We start from the raw sequence: 17826 nt of genomic DNA, 5'->3' as shown, positions 1-17826 counted from the left end.
TCTGCCACCCACTCTCTCTCTTTCTCTCTCTCTCTCTGTCACTCACTCTCTCTCGTTCTCTCACCCACTCTCTCTCTGTCTCTCTCTCTGTCACCGTCACCCTCTCTGTCACTCTCTCTCTCTCTCTCTCTCTCTCTGTCACCCACTCTCTCTCTCTCTGTCACCCACTCTCTCTCTCTCTCTGTCACCCACCCACTCTCTCTCTCTCTGTCACCCACTCTCTCTCTCTCTCTCTCTCTCTGTCACCCTCTCTCTCTCTCTCTCTGTCACCCACTCTCTCTCTCTCTCTCTCTCTCTCTCTCTATCTGTCACCCACTCTCTCTCTGCCACCCACTCTCTCTCTCTCTGTCACCCACTCTCTCTCTCACCCACTCTCTCTCTCTCTGTCACCCATTCTCTCTCTCTCTGTCACCCACTCTCTCTCTCTCTCTCTCTCTGTCACCCACTCTGTCTCTCTCTCTCTCTCTCTCTCCCTCTCACTATCACCCACTCTCTCTCCCTCTCTCTCTCTCACTGTCACCCACTCTCTCTCTCTCTCTGTCACCTACTCTCTCTCTCTCTGTCCCCCACTCTCTCTCTGTCACCCACTCTCTCTCTCTCTCTGTCACCCACTCTCTCTCTCTGTCACCCACTCTCTCACCGAAATAACCTGTACTGCTTTCTTCCAGATCTGACTCTCAAGTTTCACACGGGAGACCTCAGAAGACAGGTAGGGAACACCTCCCCTCCAGTGTATAGTACCTTGAGGGACTGCGGATCAGGTAAGATCCCATGCGGGATTGCTGCTTTAGAAATTGTGAAGAGGGGGCATCCTGACACTGGTTAATGGGTTCAGAATCATTCACATCTGGCTTTTTTTCCCCGATTAGTGAGGTCAACACACACACACACACACACACACAACAAGGGCTAATTATAGTACAGTATAAGTGTAATACAATAAATAAACTGTTATGTAAAAAACGAATCCTGTTATTAGTTCTTACTAGGAATTTATTCAATTTCTTTTTTAAGGGGTGGGGCTAGGTAGCGAGTATTTTTTGGTTGGGCGAGTAGTTGTTTTTTTGGGGGGGGTGGGGGGGAACATGATTTCTGTTGGCGGCCCTGATGGGGGAGAAGGTAGAGAAGAGAATGGGAAGAGGTGGAATTAATAATACAGCATCAATGGTGACACTATTAGATAAATATCATTATAATATTAATTTCTTAGTAATGTTATTTGTTGTATTAATTATTTTTTTGAGTCCCGGTTTTTCATTTTCAAAATCTGGTCACCCTACAAATAATGGACAGTCCGGTTAAGTACTGGACAACTGGCAACCAGTCTGTGGATAGTAGTTTAGATATTAATATATATATATTTATTTTATTTGGGGGGGGGGGAGGGAGAAGGGGGAAGTGTGGTGTCATGAAATATGAAATACCCATGAGCAGCTTTTCCATTGAACCCTTTGACCCTCCCTGCTTCACCAGCTCTAGTAAGTAACAATCTATACACCAGAGTTTGGGCTGGAGAAGAGGGACTATTGTATATGGAACCCAATAACACTTTGCCCGAACCAAACATGGCCGCCGTCTGCTTCACACTCCTGCCCGTAGGTGTATTCTCAACCCTTCCTCTCCATTGGCTGCACATCCCTGCTCCGAGAAAGCTGAGCCGTCGGCTCCCGTTGGCTGTAGTGCTGCCAGATGAATCGTATGCAACGATTGGCTGTAATGGTTTGGGGTAGGTTAGACCCTTGTACCAATTGGCTTCGTATGGAGCGCAACGCGGCTTCTGATTGGTTCCAGCGGGTCGGCGCCCTGGACGCGGATTGGCCCAGGTGACAGTTCCGCTCTGAGCCGCGCTGTCGCGCCGTGTCCTGGTTGGGAGGGGAGGGGGGGAACGTGTGATGTTGGCAACCAAAGATCGGAGACCGTGTGAGTGAGGTGAGGGCAGGAGGGGGGGGGGCACGGGATCTGGGTTAGGAGTTAATGGGGGGGAGGGAGTGTCCTGGGCTATAATGAGTTAATGGGGTAGTCAGTGTCCTGGGTTAGAATGAGTTAATGGGGGGGAGGCAGTGTCCTGGGTTAGAATGAGTTAATGGGGGATGCAGTGTCCTGGGTTAGAATGAGTTAATGGGGGGAGGCAGTGTCCTGGGTTAGAATGAGTTAATGGGGGATGCAGTGTCCTGGGTTAGAATGAGTTAATGGGGGATGCAGTGTCCTGGGTTAGAATGAGTTAATGGGGGAGGCAGTGTCCTGGGTTAGAATGAGTTAATGGGGGATGCAGTGTCCTGGGTTAGAATGAGTTAATGGGGGGGGGGGGAGGCAGTGTCCTGGGTTAGAATGAGTTAATGGGGGGGAGGCAGTGTCCTGGGTTAGAATGAGTTAATGGGGGGGAGGCAGTGTCCTGGGTTAGAATGAGTTAATTGGGGGGGGGGCAGTGTCCTGGGTTAGAATGAGTTAATGGGGGAGGCAGTGTCCTGGGTTATGAGTTAATGGGGGATGCAATGTCCTGGGCTATAATGAGTTAATGGGGGGAGGCAGTGTCCTGGGCTATGAGTTAATGGGGGATGCAATGTCCTGGGCTATAATGAGTTAATGGGGGGAGGCAGTGTCCTGGGCTATAATGAGTTAATGGGGGGAGGCAGTGTTTTGGGCTATGAGTTAATGGGGGATGCAATGTCCTGGGCTATAATGAGTTAATGGGGGGAGGCAGTGTCCTGGGTTAGAATGAGTTAATGGGGGGAGGCAGTGTCCTGGGTTAGAATGAGTTAATGGGGGGAGGCAGTGTCCTGGGTTAGAATGAGTTAATGGGGAGAGGCAGTGTCCTGGGTTAGAATGAGTTAATGGGGAGAGGCAGTGTCCTGGGTTAGAATGAGTTAATGTTATCAGCATTTTGTGTTATAGGGCATGTATTGGGAGGAAAATATTATATCCTGCGCTCTAGAGATACCACTTAGATTGTAAGCTCTTCGGGGCAGGGACTCCTTTTCCTAATGTCTACTTTTATGTATGAAGTGTGTACTCCTATATTATATCACGTGTTACAGCTTTAAAGCGCTATGTACATGGATAGCACTGTATAAATAAAGATATACTTACAATTAAGAGGGAGGGCTGTATTTCGTGTTGTACGGAATTAATGGGGGACGTTTGGTTTCATGGTTACTGAAGTATTCTGGGTTATATGGAGTTAACTGGGATTTAACAGTATCCTGGGTTATAGGGAAATAATGGGAGGGCAGCATCTAGGGTTGAATTGAATTAATGAGGAGTGCATATGGAATTAATGGGGGGGTAGTATTTTGGGGTGTTGATTTTAATAGGGAGATCTGTATCTTGGGTTGCATTGAATCACTAGGCAGGGCAGTATTTTACGATATATAGAGTTAGTGGCGTGAGGTTGTATCCTAGGTTATATGGAATGAGTTGTGGGGCTTTATCATGGGATTGTAGGGAATTAATAAATGTCTGTCTCACTAAAACGGTTTGCCAGCCCTTTCCAGTATTACACCTCTCTTTGGACAGCTGCACCTCCACGCAGGCGTGCAAATCCTTTCTGTTTGTATTTCACTTGTTTCTCTGCACCCTTTGTCTCTGACCCTTTCTCTTTCTTCTGCTGTCACTTTGACCTCTCCCCATTGTCTCTGCACCTGTCAGTCTCTTAGAATTATTGATGTCCTCCTTGGTTCCCTGAATGGAGTATTGTGTAAATTTCCAGATCAAAAGGTTGTACAGATTAACCCCTGCAAGCAAACCAAAAAGGGAGCCAGGGTTTAAACGTTGAGGTCACATGAGCTCAGAATCACTTACCCAGCGCTCCTTTCCTCTCCCTGCCTGACTTGTGTTATCTGCAAGAGTGCCAAGTCCTGCACTTGAGGAATGTGTTGGTAGCATTCACAGCAAGTCTAAGAGAGAACTGGAACTGCAGGATGGGTGTTGGGCATTGACAGTAGCAACTGGATTACAACACCTAATACCCTATCACATGTGTATCTCTGATCTGTTACTTCTATGAACCTTATTGGCCTTGGGAGGAACCACTTCTACCTCCTTGAAAATAAAATGGATGGCGAAGTGATGAATGTAATGTCTCTGAAATTCAAACCCTGTTTTCCCACTCAAAGTTGAACTCATTGTAATATCAATGCATGTCATGCTTGGCAAAAAAATAGACAATGGAGTCCTAGATTTTGTCATTAAATTCTGTACAGCACTACATAAGCTGTCAGTGCTATATAGCAACATCATAGCCTATAGTGTTTTTATTTTTGGTTGCCTTTCGGTACCTTTTGCTTGAGTTGTAGTTCTTTAATGCTAATGATTAACCATCAGTGAGTTGAAGCAAAGTTGAGGTCCCTGGTTAGTCAGGGGCTGGGGAATTTATTACCTTATTCTTCCTCTAAAAGAGGCCTGTGTGTGGTCACATTAGCTCATGGGAGTGTAGCTCCTCAGGATGGAGACAGTTCAGATACTCCTACTGTAGAAATACACTATCTTCTTTCCTTTCCCAGCAGGTTCCAGTGAGGATTCTGCAGAGCGATGCCCTGCACTTGCCACCCTGCGGTCAGCTTCCCCAAGTGCTAAGACACCCTCCTCAGGGTCATCATGAAGTTGAAGCAGCGGATTGCTGTCCTGGCTCTGCTGCTGGTCATCCTGGTTCTCACCAAGCTTCTCTTGCTGGACCGGCTGGAGACCTCAGCCGCTCAGAGACAGGACCAGCTGTCCTTCCAGCACATGATCTCTAGCCTACGGCTTACCATGGACTCCCGGCTGGAGCACACTCTGCAGTCCCCCTGGGAGATTGCATCGCAGTGGGTGGTCCCACGGGAGGTGTATCCTGATGACACACCAGAGATGGGAGCTGTCCTGCACTCTATGGCCACAAAGAAGATCGTGAGAGCTGATGTGGGCTACAAAGGCACACAGCTGAAGGCCTTGCTTGTCCTGGATGGTGGACAGAAAGTAGTCTTCAAGCCCAAGAGGTAAGGGGCTGATCTGAATTCACTATCTATCCCTCCAGATTATGTACTTTGCAATGCTGGATCAGGCAGTGAGATATCTGGTTGAGATGTAGAACTCACATTTTAGTTGGAGTGTGGAGGGCAAGACTTGCGCGCACACACACACACACACACACACACACACCATTGCACGGCCAACGCTAACATCATATTTCTGAGAGAAAATAAATACATTTTGAGATATTTTTGTATGAAAAAAAAAATTAACTCTGTTTTACCTAATGAGCTAAAAAGCACTGAAAAGAACAAAAATCAGCATTTTGTTCCCTTTTGCTGCAAGACTATCAAGTTAAGATACATGAAAGAGGTATTCGCTCCTTTTGATATAAATTGAAACTAATTTAATATTAAAAAAAAGTGTTTTTATTTTCTTGGAAGTCTCATGCTTTTTTCTTTGTGTGTATATATATATATATATATATATATATATATATATATATATATATATATATATATATATATATATATATATATATATATATATATATATATATATATATATATATACTGAGTTAAGTTATGGTGAGTAAAAAAAGTGACAAAAACCCTCCACAGCAGAGCAAATATGCAAATGTAAATACAACTGTATGCTCATCTGCATGTCTTAAGCAGATCTGCAACCCCGCCTTTCACCATTATCACCCAGCACACAGCACTTCCACTGCAGCAAGGGATTCTGGGAAATGACATGCAAATGAGCACCCTGAGTGCTCATTTGCATGTCATTTCCCAGAATCACTTGCTTAAGTGGAAGTGCTGTGTGCTGGGTGATAATGGTGAAAGGCGGGGTTGCAGACCTGCCTAAGACATGCAGATGAGCATACAGTTCTATTTACATTTATATATATATATATATATATTTCTCACATACTTGGTTTACATGTAGAATATACAAGCAGGTATGCAATGTGTACCCTTTCATATGTTTCATTGTAACATAATATTAAGTTGTGCTGCAAAAAGGACATGCTCTTTTTCAATGCAAAAGAACAAAATATATAAACGTTTCCTTTGAAACATCCCTTACAGGTCCACTGCATTTTTATCGAAAAAGATTAGTACAGCAAAGGTCAGCGGGACCTTAAATATGAACTACGAATGGCTACATCGTTCTCTCTTCCCCCTTTGTATCTAAAGCCCTCCCCCGCCTTAAACTTTTCTCACTGGCTGCCCCACACATCTGGAATGCCCTTCCCCTCAATACCCGACTAGCACCCTCTCTATCCACCTTTAAGACCCACCTTAAGACACACTTGCTTAAGGAAGCATATGAGTAGCACCGTGGCTGATACTATACACCTCATACATTAACCTTGACCCCTTGCAGACGCACTTACCAGAACACCCGCCTACTGTCTCTGTACGTTCTTCCTACTTACCAATTAGATTGTAAGTTCTTCGAGCAGTGACTCCTCTTCCGAAATGTCACTTTTATGTCTGAAAGCACTTATTCTCATGACGTGTTATTTATATGATTGTCACGTGTATTAATGCAGTGAAGCGCTATGTACATTACTGGCGCTATATAAATAAAGACATGCATACACAAGCCATTGGGAAACGCAACAGGATATTGGGATCTTTTTAGGAGACAAAAAGACAAGATTATGCTGCCTATGAATTAAACGCATGACCTTACCTAGAGTGCTGCACCCAATCTTCAAGGTCAGTAACATGCAGTATGCTGATAATTATGGTGCAGTAATTGCTCCTCAAGACTCAAGTCCATGGGGTGTGGGCCCTGCAGAGGAATGTGTTGGCAGGCAGCATGCAGTATTAAGGAGTAAACTGGAGCAACAAGGTTGGGACATGGGTAGGAAGTTGGAACAATGGCCACCAGGGCAGAGGCTTCACACACCCTATATATCACAGGATTATCTCTAGTCTATGTTACCTCATCAGCCCCAGGAGGTATAATAGAGACGACTTCGGAGAGGGGGAATTAATGGCTAAGTGGTAAAGTCATTACACATCGGGACCTGTCAAGAAAAAGCTTTAAAACCTAAACATCGGGAGGATTAAGGGCAGAAATGATAAAGGAATTCAAATCGGGTGCTGGAGTGAAAAATGAATTTCCAGAAAACAATACAAGATTTGAACTGGGAATCCATGTTACGAAGAGGTAGTGTCTTATTCAGCCAAGGGGAGCAATTCATCAGCCTCATTACTGGGACTTTAAAGGTAAATGTGATCATGGAAGTTATAAGGCACAGGACACGTTGTCATAACCAGCGACTGAGCAGGGACTAAAGCATTACAAGAAGTAGAGAAAATGGGCATCCTAGTAGTTTCAAATACTTATGCTACGTACATTGTTTCAAGAGTGGTGTGTATCCAGATGTTGCTTTTAAAGGTGCAGTCCTGCATAGTCGGACAGTTGCATTTTTTAGGGGCCTTTGAAGAGGGAAGTGTTTGTAAATCACGTGCTTTCTTTTACCCTTGTGCCACCCACCCTGTCCTCTTCAGAGAACCAATTAAGATGTGGGGGGCTCGGGCTGTAGAAGCACTTGCAGATCCCACAAAAGGGATTAGCCAGAGGAAACCAAACCGCCCCCAAGTCTAACTTTACTAAAGTAAATTAAAAATACTTATAGGACTCAGGTTTGGGGAAAAAAAATGTCCATTACACAGATGAGACCCCTCCAACATGTCACTGGCATTAGTTCACTTTGGTACTAGAAGAGATTGTACCTTTAAAGTCTCCAACTCCTGTGAGTTTCTCTCGAGGTGCCACTAACCACAGTGCTCCGTTGCTGAGGCACCCCACAACACAACAGGACAGTCAGACACTGGACAGTCACAGGAGGCACAGGGCTGAGCCAGTTACAGGAGGCACAGGGCTGAGCCAGTCACATGATGCAGACACGCAACAGGACAGAACAAATACACACAACAGACAGACTGACAGCTTCCTCTCTCTACTGCCCATGCTGCTTCCTCTGCTTGGCCACACCCCCATGCTCCTGACACCACCTCCTGATTGGCTGCATTACCCAGCAGCAGCCAATCAGGATGGAGGAAACTGCCCAGCCCCTTAGCAACTGCCCAGCTTTCTCCCTGCTCTGGAAGATGGGGTAATCCTGTGGCACCCTTTTGATCCTCTCCCAGAACCCCAGCGTGCCATGAAACCCAAGTTGGGAAACACTGCTCTAACCTATTGGGTTTTCCCAGTGTGCTGATACAATGCATTTGGTGCAGTTATCTCGGGGATGAACCCCCACATCTCTGCAGTCTCCCCATGACGTCTGTGTGTGTTTCAGGTACAGCCGTGACCATATTGTGGAGGGGGAGCCTTATGCTGGGTATGATCGGCATAACGCGGAGGTGGCTGCGTTTCACCTAGACAGGTAAGTCCTCCTGTGCAAGATCCGACACATGAACATCTCTCTACTGCCTGCTCTATATTAACACCCCTCTTCTGCTCCCTCTGCAGGGTCCTCGGCTTTAGACGGGCACCTCTAGTGGTCGGACGGTTTGTGAATCTTATCACTGAGATTAAACCAGTGGCCACTGAGCAGCTGCTAAGCACTTTTCTGAAGCAGGGTGAGTGGGAGGCAGCTGACCGGTGTTTTAATAAAGTCTAGTCTTGCTGAAGGCCTGTATGTCCCCTGTATGTCCCCTGAAGGCCTGTATGTATGTTGGTTTAGCTCAGGGCTGTGCAGTGGGTGTGATGAAAACAAGTCTGCTTCTCCTGGTTTTGATTCCTGCTTCCCCCTTAGGAAACAACACTTGTTTCTACGGTAAGTGCTACTACTGCCGGGAAACAGAGCCTGCCTGCGCCGACAGCGAAGTGATGGAAGGTTCAGTCACTCTCTGGCTCCCTGATGTCTGGCCCCTCCAAAAGCACAGACACCCGTGGGGAAGGACCTACCGCGAGGGCAAGCTGGCCAGGTAACATGCAGGGCAAGTGCGCCGAACACCGCATCTACCTATCACCTACATACCTCTCACACACTGCAAGTCAGTCGTGCACGCTACTGACCCCACACACCGCTCTTCCACCGCCCCTCACACCTGACGTGCTATTACCCTCAGGTGGGAGTATGATGAGAGTTACTGTGATGCTGTGAAGAAGACATCCCCTTACGACTCAGGCCCGCGGCTCCTGGATATCATTGACACGGCAATCTATGACTACCTGATTGGGAACGCAGATCGGCATCACTACGAGAGCTTCCAGGATGACGAGGGAGCCAGCATGCTTATACTGCTGGACAACGCCAAGAGGTCAGTGTGTGTTTCCCTAACTTGTTCATTTCAGTGAGCTATTGATAAAACCTCAGCAGCCCTCCGATGTAGCAAAGTAAAAAAAAAACCTTGTTTTTAAAGTACAATTTTTCTTTATTTTTTAAATAAAATAGTATAATATATATATATATATATACTAGCTGAGAGACCCGGCGTTGCCCGGGATGTAAATGCGTAATAGGTAGTATTATTTATAAATGGTGGAACAATAGGTGAGTATTTGTTGTAAAGGTTGGATAATAATGTTGAAAAGAAAGATGGAAGAAAATGTAATACGATGTTGTATAAAAATGGTTTATTGTAAACACACCACAGTACAATGTATATTTTGGTGACATAAGTGATGTGAAAATGTGAGGCGTGTGTCCTGCTAGGGTGTGAGCGTGTGTGAGGCGGCAGGTGGGTGTTCAGTACGGGTGGCGCGTGGGTAGTGAGTGCTGGCTGTGGGTCGGGGTCCTGCTAGGGTGTGAGGCGGCGGGTGTGTGGCGAGTGCGGGTGACAGCTGGTCAGTGATATTGTTGCGTAGGGGCAGGATGCGGCAGGTGTGTGTCAAGTGTGTAGGGTGGGAGAGAGGCGGCGGGTGTGTGGCGGGTGTCTGTTGAGTGCGTGCGGCGGCTGTGTGGCGCAGGGGTGTGAGCGGTGGGCGGGTGAAAGGCAGAAGTGCGGGTGGGCGAAAGGCAGAGGCAGGAGGGCGGACGAAAGGCATTGAAGGAGGGGAGGTGAGGTGGTGAGGGGAGGTGAAGGGGGGCGGAGGGGAGGTGAGGAGTGGTGGGGTGTTGGGGGATGGTGAGGGGAGGTGAAGGGGGGGCGGAGGGGAGGTGAAGGGGGGGCGGGGGGGCGGAGGGGAGGTGGAGGGGGGTGGGAAGGGTGGAGGTGGGGGGCTGGGGGGGGAGGTGAAGGGGGGGTGAGGGTAGATGAAGGGGGGGTGGAGGGGAGGTGGTAAGGGAAGGGGGGGGTGGTAAGGGAAGGGGGAGGGTGGTGGTAAGGGAAGGGGGGGGGGTTGGTAAGGGAAGGTGGGGGGGGTGGTAAGTGAAGGGGGGGGGTGGTGGGAGGTGGTGGGAAGGGGGGGGGGTGGTGGGAAGGGGGGGAGGTGGTAGGAAGGGGGGGAGGTGGTAGGAAGGTGGGAAGGGGTGGGGAGGTGGGAGGTTGTAAGGGGGGAGTGAAGGGAAGGTGAAGGGGGGTGAAGGTGGGTGAAGGTGGGGGTGGAGGGGGCGGTGAATGTGGGGGGGTGGGGGTGGAGGGGAGGTGAAGCGGGGGTGGAGGGGAGGTGAAGGGGAGGGGAAGGTAGGGGTGGAGGGGAGGTGAAGCGGGGGTGGAGGGGAGGTGAAGCGGAGGTGAAGCGGGGGTGGAGGGGAGGTGAAGCGGGGGTGGAGGGGAGGTGAAGCGGGGGTGGAGGGGAGGTGAAGCGGGGGTGGAGGTGAAGGTGAGGAGGTGAAGGGGGGGTGAAGGTGAAGGGGAGGGGTGGAGGTGAAGGGGAGGGGTGGAGGTGAAGGGGGGGTGGAGGGGAGGTGAAGGGGGGGGGTGGAGGGGAGGTGAAGGGGGGGTGGAGGGGAGGTGAAGGGGGGGGTGGAGGGGAGGTGAAGGGGGGGGTGGAGGGGAGGTGGAGGGGGGGTGAAGGGGGTGGAGGGGAGGTGAAGGGGGGGTGGAGGGTGGAGGGGAGGGTGGAGGGAGGGGAGGTGAAGGGGGGGGTGGAGTGGAGGGTAGGTGAAGGGGGGGGGTGGAGGGGAGGTGAAGGGGGGGGGGTGGAGGGGAGGTGAAGGGGGGGGGGTGGAGGGGAGGTGGAGGGGAGGTTAAGGGGGGGGGTGGAGGGGAGGTTAAGGGGGGGGGTGGAGGGGATGTGGAAGGGAGGGGAAGTGGAGTGAGGGGTGGGTGAGGGGAGGTGAAGGCCGCTCACTCACCCGTCCGGCCGTTCCCTCACCCGTCTGGCAGCTCCCACGTGGATCTGAGGCGGGAGGCAGCGTGTTGTGGCCGCTCCCCCGCTGTGTCCCTGGCGCTCGCTCGCTCACTCCACTGACTGTAGCGGCGCCGGGGGGGGGGGGGGTGGAGGGGAAGTGAGTGAGGGAAGGTGAAGGGGGGTGAAGGCCGCTCCCTCACCCGTCCGGCCGCTCCCTCACCCGTCCGGCCGCTCCCTCACCCGTCCGGCCGCTCCCACGTGGAGGGGGGGGGGGTGAAAGCGCGGGAAACAGGGAGAGACGGAGGAAGAGGCGGAGCCTCCGGGACCGGTGGGGAAGAGAGCGGGAGATGTGCTGCTAACACTGTGAGCCCCGCTAATGTATGTAACACTGTGTGTGTGTGTGTGTGTGTGTGTGTGTGTGTGTGTGTGTGTGTGTGTGTGTGTGTGTGTGTGTGTGTGTGTGTGTATTTTTTTTTTGGACCTTTGGCCCGTCACTCCGCCTCAGGCCAATGAGAGGTGTGGGGGACGGGCCAAGGGGGTGGTGTGAGTGTGTGAGCCCAATGAGAGGTGTGCGGGGGCGGGCAGCCCAAGGGACCAATGAGATTGCCGCTAGGGACACCGGACATCCAGGCAGGCAGGCAAACATACAGTGCTTTCACTAATATAGTATAAGATATATATAATATATATATATATATATATTCTACTACACATGTTTATAATTGTATGTAACAATATCTCAATCTGATTTTGTGCAATCTAGAACTATACAACCAACTGATGACAAATAAAAATAAAAAAATAGAAAATCCCGGAAAGGGTGAAGTTGAAAAGGAAATAAAATAATCACTTAAATTTTTTTTTTTTTTTTAATTAATACAATCACATTAAATATAGTTCAATAATTAGTGGTTTCCTGATATTAATCTTGCATGTATCATTAAACATAAACAGCAGTACATACATCGTTCAAGCCGATCACCTGATTACTGATACCTGCGATCTGTATTACCTTTCCCCATATGTAAACTCAAACTTCTATTAATTTATATTGTCATTCAATCCTACGCCTTTGCCAACTGTCCTAGTAAAAACCGTTCTAAGCCTTCGATCTCTCCTTATCTGTTCTCTCTCTGTCCTTGGAAGAATTTCCAGCGTAGCAAAGTATTTTGAGAAAAATACATTATTGAGAGCTGACCTTCAATACATATTGTAGATCTTAACACCCGTGTTATCAATGGCTTCAAAACCCTTTCTGACAGCAAAGTGGCTTTTCATTACATGTTAAAAAAAAAAAAAACTGGAGGAATAATTTCCTATTTACATTGCCCTACGCGTTTTTGTAAATGGTTTTGATGATTCCTAGCTACGTATAATATATATTATATATGTCCCTTTATGTAATGTAAAGAATAACTCTCCGTATACCGCAGCAATAATGCGGCTCAGCTCTTTGCATGTTACCCAAGAAGGCCAAATCATCTCTACTCGTGCTCCTATGGAAGCTGCCACCTCCCTTCTAGGTTACGGTACCTTTTATAACTAGTGTCTCTAATAGAAAATATTTGCTTTGTCCTTCAGCTTCGGGAACCCATCGCTGGATGAGCGCAGTATCCTGGCCCCCCTGTACCAGTGCTGCATGTAAGACCACCGTTTTCAGACATATCTGCTTTTATTGGTTATTCTTCTGCCGTGACTTCCCTACATAGCACACTTATTTATTTATTTTTTCTATCTGTGTTTCCTTCTCCTGAGATTCTCTCCCCCTCTTCCTAACTATTTCTTTCCTCCTTGTAGTATCCGTGTGTCCACTTGGAACCGCCTCTCCCACTTGAAGCATGGCTCCCTGCGCTCAGCGTTACTGTCCGCCACATCCCACGACCCCCTTTATCCTGTGCTGTCCGAAGCTCACCTGGAGGCCTTGGAGCGCCGGATGCAGGGAATCTTGGGGACTGTTCAGCAATGCATAGACCAGTTTGGGGCTGACGTGGTGATGGTGGAGGACAGGATGACCCTTTCCCACGTGTAACGTCACTGTTGTCCGACAGAAACACTGTCCACACCAGATCCTTGCAGCTAGCAACATGGAGCAACAGATTGCCCATAAAAAGGGATTATCTTTTACACTACACCAAGGAACGCGTGGGTAGGGATTAAACCCCCAAAACAGCACAGTGCACCCACAGACACAAGTACTAGACCCAGCAGACTGCAACCCCCTTACTGCTGGTCTCAGGGGGAGGAGACATTAGACTGGGGAGGACACTGCTCTACCCCCCTCCCAGATTGACTGCTCTTTTGTTCCACACTGAATTACTTGACTCTGGAGATAATGCTCTTTAATGAGGGAGCAACTTGAAGAACCCCTGATGGTGCTGTGGGTGTGCAAGGTGGAGAAGCATTGCCAATTTATGTTCTTCAGTCTATAATTTATTCTCTTGATGGTGTCGATATTCTTCATATATATATATATATATAAATATATATATATATATATATATATATATATATATATATATATATATATATTCTCCTTTTTAAATCTGTTGGTTTACAGTTTTGGGGGTGTTTCTGGTTTTTAAGCATACAGTATACATAGTGGCCACAAGGTTTCACTGTTGCTCCTTACACGGTACAACGTACAAAGTCCTATTTAAAGGTTCAGTGTGTGTCTCAGCGAAGGACAGTGACCCTGCCTAGTTCTGGTAAATTATTAGACTATTCTAATTTATGGCCTATTTTTTTCCGATACTGAGGGACCTGCTGGGACTTTGCATACCTGCCAGTCACTTGTAATGGCTCCTGCAGAGCAGTCTTTCATTAACCTGGTCAGTTCTTGAGAGGCCTAGAATTTCTTAATCCACATTGCGCTGCCGGCTCTTCCATCACGAAGAGCGATAGTCCCTGTTTTATTTTATTTTTAACCCTTTTCTGACCTAGAGGACTGCTCTACAGTCTACATTTTGCAGCCTTCTCTGCTGTGAAGGGTTAAGACTGTCGCTCCGTTCATTGCCAGTGATGGGATATTCTTAGTTTGCTGCCGGCCCATTGCTACCTTCTTCTTGCCATAGTATAAGTTGGGCAACCATAGGAATGTTGGGAGACAGACACAGAGCAACGTTTCTCCGAAGGGTTAGTTAAGGGTGCATTAACAGTTGAAATTGAGATATGAGCAGATTATTCCACTCACCCCACAGATGTAGAATCTGCTTTTAAGTTAATATTTTTTTTTACCTCGTGTATTTTAGAAACCTTGAGTCTCCTACCTGTCTTTTCCAGGTGTCTACTCCAGTCATGGTTCTTCTTTGTTGACTAGTTCATAAGTAACAGTTTTTACGCAAAAGAAACCCCCAAAACTATTATCAACTTCTGTTTGGTTCTGGCAAGTGTTCACAGGAATCATTTCCCATGCGCCCAGTGTGCACTGTGTACTGCAGATAAACATGTGTGCAGTCACAGATAACTGCCAAGATAGTCCAATAGGCAGCTGCCATGTCATGCTCTAATAATCTTTCAGGAACCAGGAGGTCCACAGAGCTAAACATTGTGTCATTTAGTCCTGGTGGGCAGGGGACACCTAGTCCCCCCCTGGCTTTCGATTCTGTAAATAACATTTGAGTAGGGGGGATTGTTGCATTAAATTAAGTATTAAAGTATATCAGACAGGGGTGGCCAACTCCAGTCCTCAAGGGCCACCAACAGGCCAGGTATTGGGGATATCGCTGCTTCAGCACAAGTGGCTCAGTCAGGACTGAGCCACTGATAGAGCCACCTGTGCTGAAGCAGGGATATCCTTAAAACCTGTCCTGTTGGTGGCCCTTGAGGACGGAAGTTAGCCACCCCAGAAATAAGAGAAACATAATGCAACATTACAAAAAAATGTTTCTGAGCAAAAAGCATAATAAAGTGGCTTTTTTTGCCATTTCTCTTTTGTATTCTGTTTCTCGAATACATGGGTTATTTGATTTGGATCGCTGGGTGCTCGGTCATTGTTATCTTTGGTGACTGGCAGCAGCAGATGATCCATAAAGGCTGGAGTTTAGGAGAGGGGGAGCTGTGGGCTCTGATTCCTTAGGTGTAACAGCAAGGCATTCCCCAGTATGTTTTGACCGGAGATGTTGGTGTTTGACCTCTGCTGAGTGCAGGAAGGCAAGCTACATCCTTTTAAAGATGTAAACCCAAAGTTCTACACCTAGGAAAGCAGGTGCATTTATTTACATAAACTAACTTATGTAGATGTGTACGGTCCCTTATAACCGCTGTGTTGCTGCTGATGCCTGTTGTGCTCCGCTGTACTGTGTGCATTAGCAGCAATGCTCGTCATGAAGAATTGTTTTTCATTTTTATGAAAGATTAATGATCCCTTTCAAGTATGCACCCAGGTCGCGCCCTAGATCCAGTGTACATTTTTGCTACATTAACCCTTGCAGTTCTGGAGTCAACTGCTGTGCAAAGTATTGGAATGCCAGGTCCTTTCAGCTTTAAACTGGTTTGAAGCTGAAATAGAAGGGCTTTGAAGCAGCAACCCCCTCTATATTACAGAAAGTGTATGAGGATGCTTTTGCAAATCATTCTGATCCCAGAGCCTCTCTCTTCTCGGGTTCCCTTACAAAAAGGACGGTCAAAGTTCAATTCTAAGTCCTGCTTTTCCCTCAGCCTAGCTACCTGTAAAGCAGGGGTGGCCAACTCCGGTCCTCAATGGCCATCAACAGGTCAGGTTTGCAGGATATCCCTGCTTCAGCACAGGTGACTCAGTCATTGAGTGAATACACTTTTTTTTTTTAATTCAGTTTGTGTAAAATCGTGGTTACCAGGAAGCAAGTGACGTGTTGCAGAGTATTTGCTTTTGAGGTGTGTAAAGCTGGCGTTTCATACTTAATATTTTAAAGTCGGCAGCACTTTTGTTTGAACTGTAGCCGTTGAGACGTCTGGATTCCTTTAGACAAGTAGCAGAATCTCTCCCCCCCCCCCCCCTTCCTCTTTATAGAAATTTTGCTCTGTGTCTGTGCAAGGTTCTCCCCCCACAATCCCTCCTGCCTACAGTACGTGTCAGATTGGAGGTTTTATCATTGTGTAAAGCTGCTACAGAACATACCTTCTCTAGACTCGTGCTAGTGTACAACACAGTGTGTAGAGGTAGGATTTAGTTTATGGGAACCTCCCACACTTGCTCAGGTTTGCTCCAGTCCTGGAGAGTTACAGTGCTACTAAAAGAGTGTGGTGGATAAAACATGAAGAAAATAAAAAAGATGTATACAAGAAAAGGCATCGCTCTTCTTTTTTAAGGTGGAATTCTTGTGTTTTTATTTATTGATATATAAGATTTTTGTGAAAATGTATTTCCTCTTTGCCATCCGTGGCAGTCAGACAATGGGTAAGGGCCCTGTCCTGTTTGGGTGGGATAGGTAAGTTATGGTGTTTCTCTGCTCATGCCCGCGGGGCTGCTACCCTCCATTCAGTAGGCAGCAGCTTCTATTTCCTATGTTCTATGTGGCACATTTTCGGTAGGTGCAGTGTTCCCTTCAACTCTAGGGTCTGATATTGTGGCCATTTGGTAGCCCGCATCTCCCTCACATCACGTCCACTGCTGGGGATGCCCACATCACGCTGTAGGCCGCCTGCTCCCAGCAGATGGTTCACATGGCACTGGAAGTGGCGCATAATTCGGAAGCACCGCGCTTCACTAGAAGTTCCCTTCTCCATCGCCGGGCCATGTTGAAACGCTACGGGGAGCTTATATTTTGACGGCTGCCAATCAGACATGTCTCTTTGCAGTGAGGAGTGGAGGAAGGATGCCATATCTCCCACAAAACCCTCAGGATAAGAAAGGTTCATTTTAGGTGTGTCCGCTATTGAATTGTTCTCTCTACATCTCTATTTTCTTGCTTATGGTGCCCATATTGCCTTGTTTCAGTGCTGACTATTATGTCTAATACAGGTCGTCCTCGTTATCCAACGTTTCACTTTACAACGAATGGCATATCCAACGCTTTACAATGCATACCTATGGGCCATTTTTCGACGCCGGAATGCGTTATCCAACGCTCACCGCCACTGATTAACATGGGACTCACTTTACAACGGTTTCATTATCCAACGCTACTCCCAGAACGGATTCCGTCGGATATCTGAGGACTGCCTGTACTTCCTCTTCCAAAAATGCTCAAGAAGGGGAGGTGTTTAAAAAAGTTTCTAGGATGTCCAAGAATTTAGTCTGTGGTTCGTATGATAAAGTAACCAGGAATTTTCTTAATTGCCACATAACTAACTAACTATGATTAGTAAAAAAAAAAAATCCCAGCCTCCAGAACAAGTGGCAGACATGATTTTCTGGTTGAAATCGGCCTTGGCCAAAAATCTTTGTGACTAAAGAAGGTCTTGATGTGCTACAAGCACCGGAAAGGTCTATGTCACAGACCAGCCTTATTAGATTAGATGATTCACCTGTCGAATCGGACCTAGAGCTAGCATACACTTACAATCAGGAATGTCTTTGTGGTATCGGACACAGCAACACCACAGACAAGAGGAAATTGCAATTAATGCCGGTCAAGTGGAAGAATTCATTCAATCAAATCATGGACATTTGGGAGCCTGAGCAAGTACACTCTCCAAGATGTGTTTTGTTTGAAAGTTCTGTAAGAGAAGTCTTCATGACGTGTGCATAAACCAATT

At 47.4% G+C, this 17826-nt stretch overlaps 1 protein-coding gene across 4 annotated transcripts; it reads left to right on the top strand.

The window, feature by feature from the left end:
* The first annotated feature begins 1832 nt into the window (after nt 1–1832).
* On the top strand, nt 1833–16415 carry FAM20B (FAM20B glycosaminoglycan xylosylkinase). 4 transcript variants are annotated; one of them, XM_075616595.1, is made up of 8 exons: nt 1833–1929; nt 4500–4970; nt 8270–8356; nt 8443–8552; nt 8729–8900; nt 9045–9236; nt 12733–12792; nt 12949–16415. In XM_075616595.1, the coding sequence occupies exons 2-8, from the start codon at nt 4594–4596 to the stop codon at nt 13178–13180; spliced, it is 1230 nt and encodes a 409-aa protein (XP_075472710.1). In that variant the 5' UTR covers nt 1833–1929; nt 4500–4593; the 3' UTR covers nt 13181–16415. The 4 variants fall into 4 exon arrangements, with proteins under 4 accessions (XP_075472710.1, XP_075472711.1, XP_075472712.1 ...); XM_075616596.1 differs by having other exon boundaries at nt 1855–1929; nt 4503–4970; XM_075616597.1 differs by having other exon boundaries at nt 1888–1920; nt 4503–4970.
* The last annotated feature ends 1411 nt before the right edge of the window (nt 16416–17826 follow it).

This window comes from Ascaphus truei, chromosome 10 (assembly GCF_040206685.1).
Source record: "Ascaphus truei isolate aAscTru1 chromosome 10, aAscTru1.hap1, whole genome shotgun sequence".
In the NCBI taxonomy this organism is placed as follows: domain Eukaryota; kingdom Metazoa; phylum Chordata; class Amphibia; order Anura; family Ascaphidae; genus Ascaphus; species Ascaphus truei.
This window is presented reverse-complemented; position numbering and strand designations above follow the sequence as displayed.

Excerpts from the sequence above, each read along its gene's own strand:
- FAM20B (XM_075616595.1), top strand. The coding sequence starts at position 4,594 with ATGAAGTTGAAGCAGCGGATTGCTGTCCTGGCTCTGCTGCTGGTCATC. Across the intron at positions 8,553-8,728 it reads AAGCACTTTTCTGAAGCAGG|GAAACAACACTTGTTTCTAC; the intron begins GTGAGTGGGAGG and ends CTTCCCCCTTAG. Across the intron at positions 12,793-12,948 it reads CCCCTGTACCAGTGCTGCAT|TATCCGTGTGTCCACTTGGA; the intron begins GTAAGACCACCG and ends TCCTCCTTGTAG.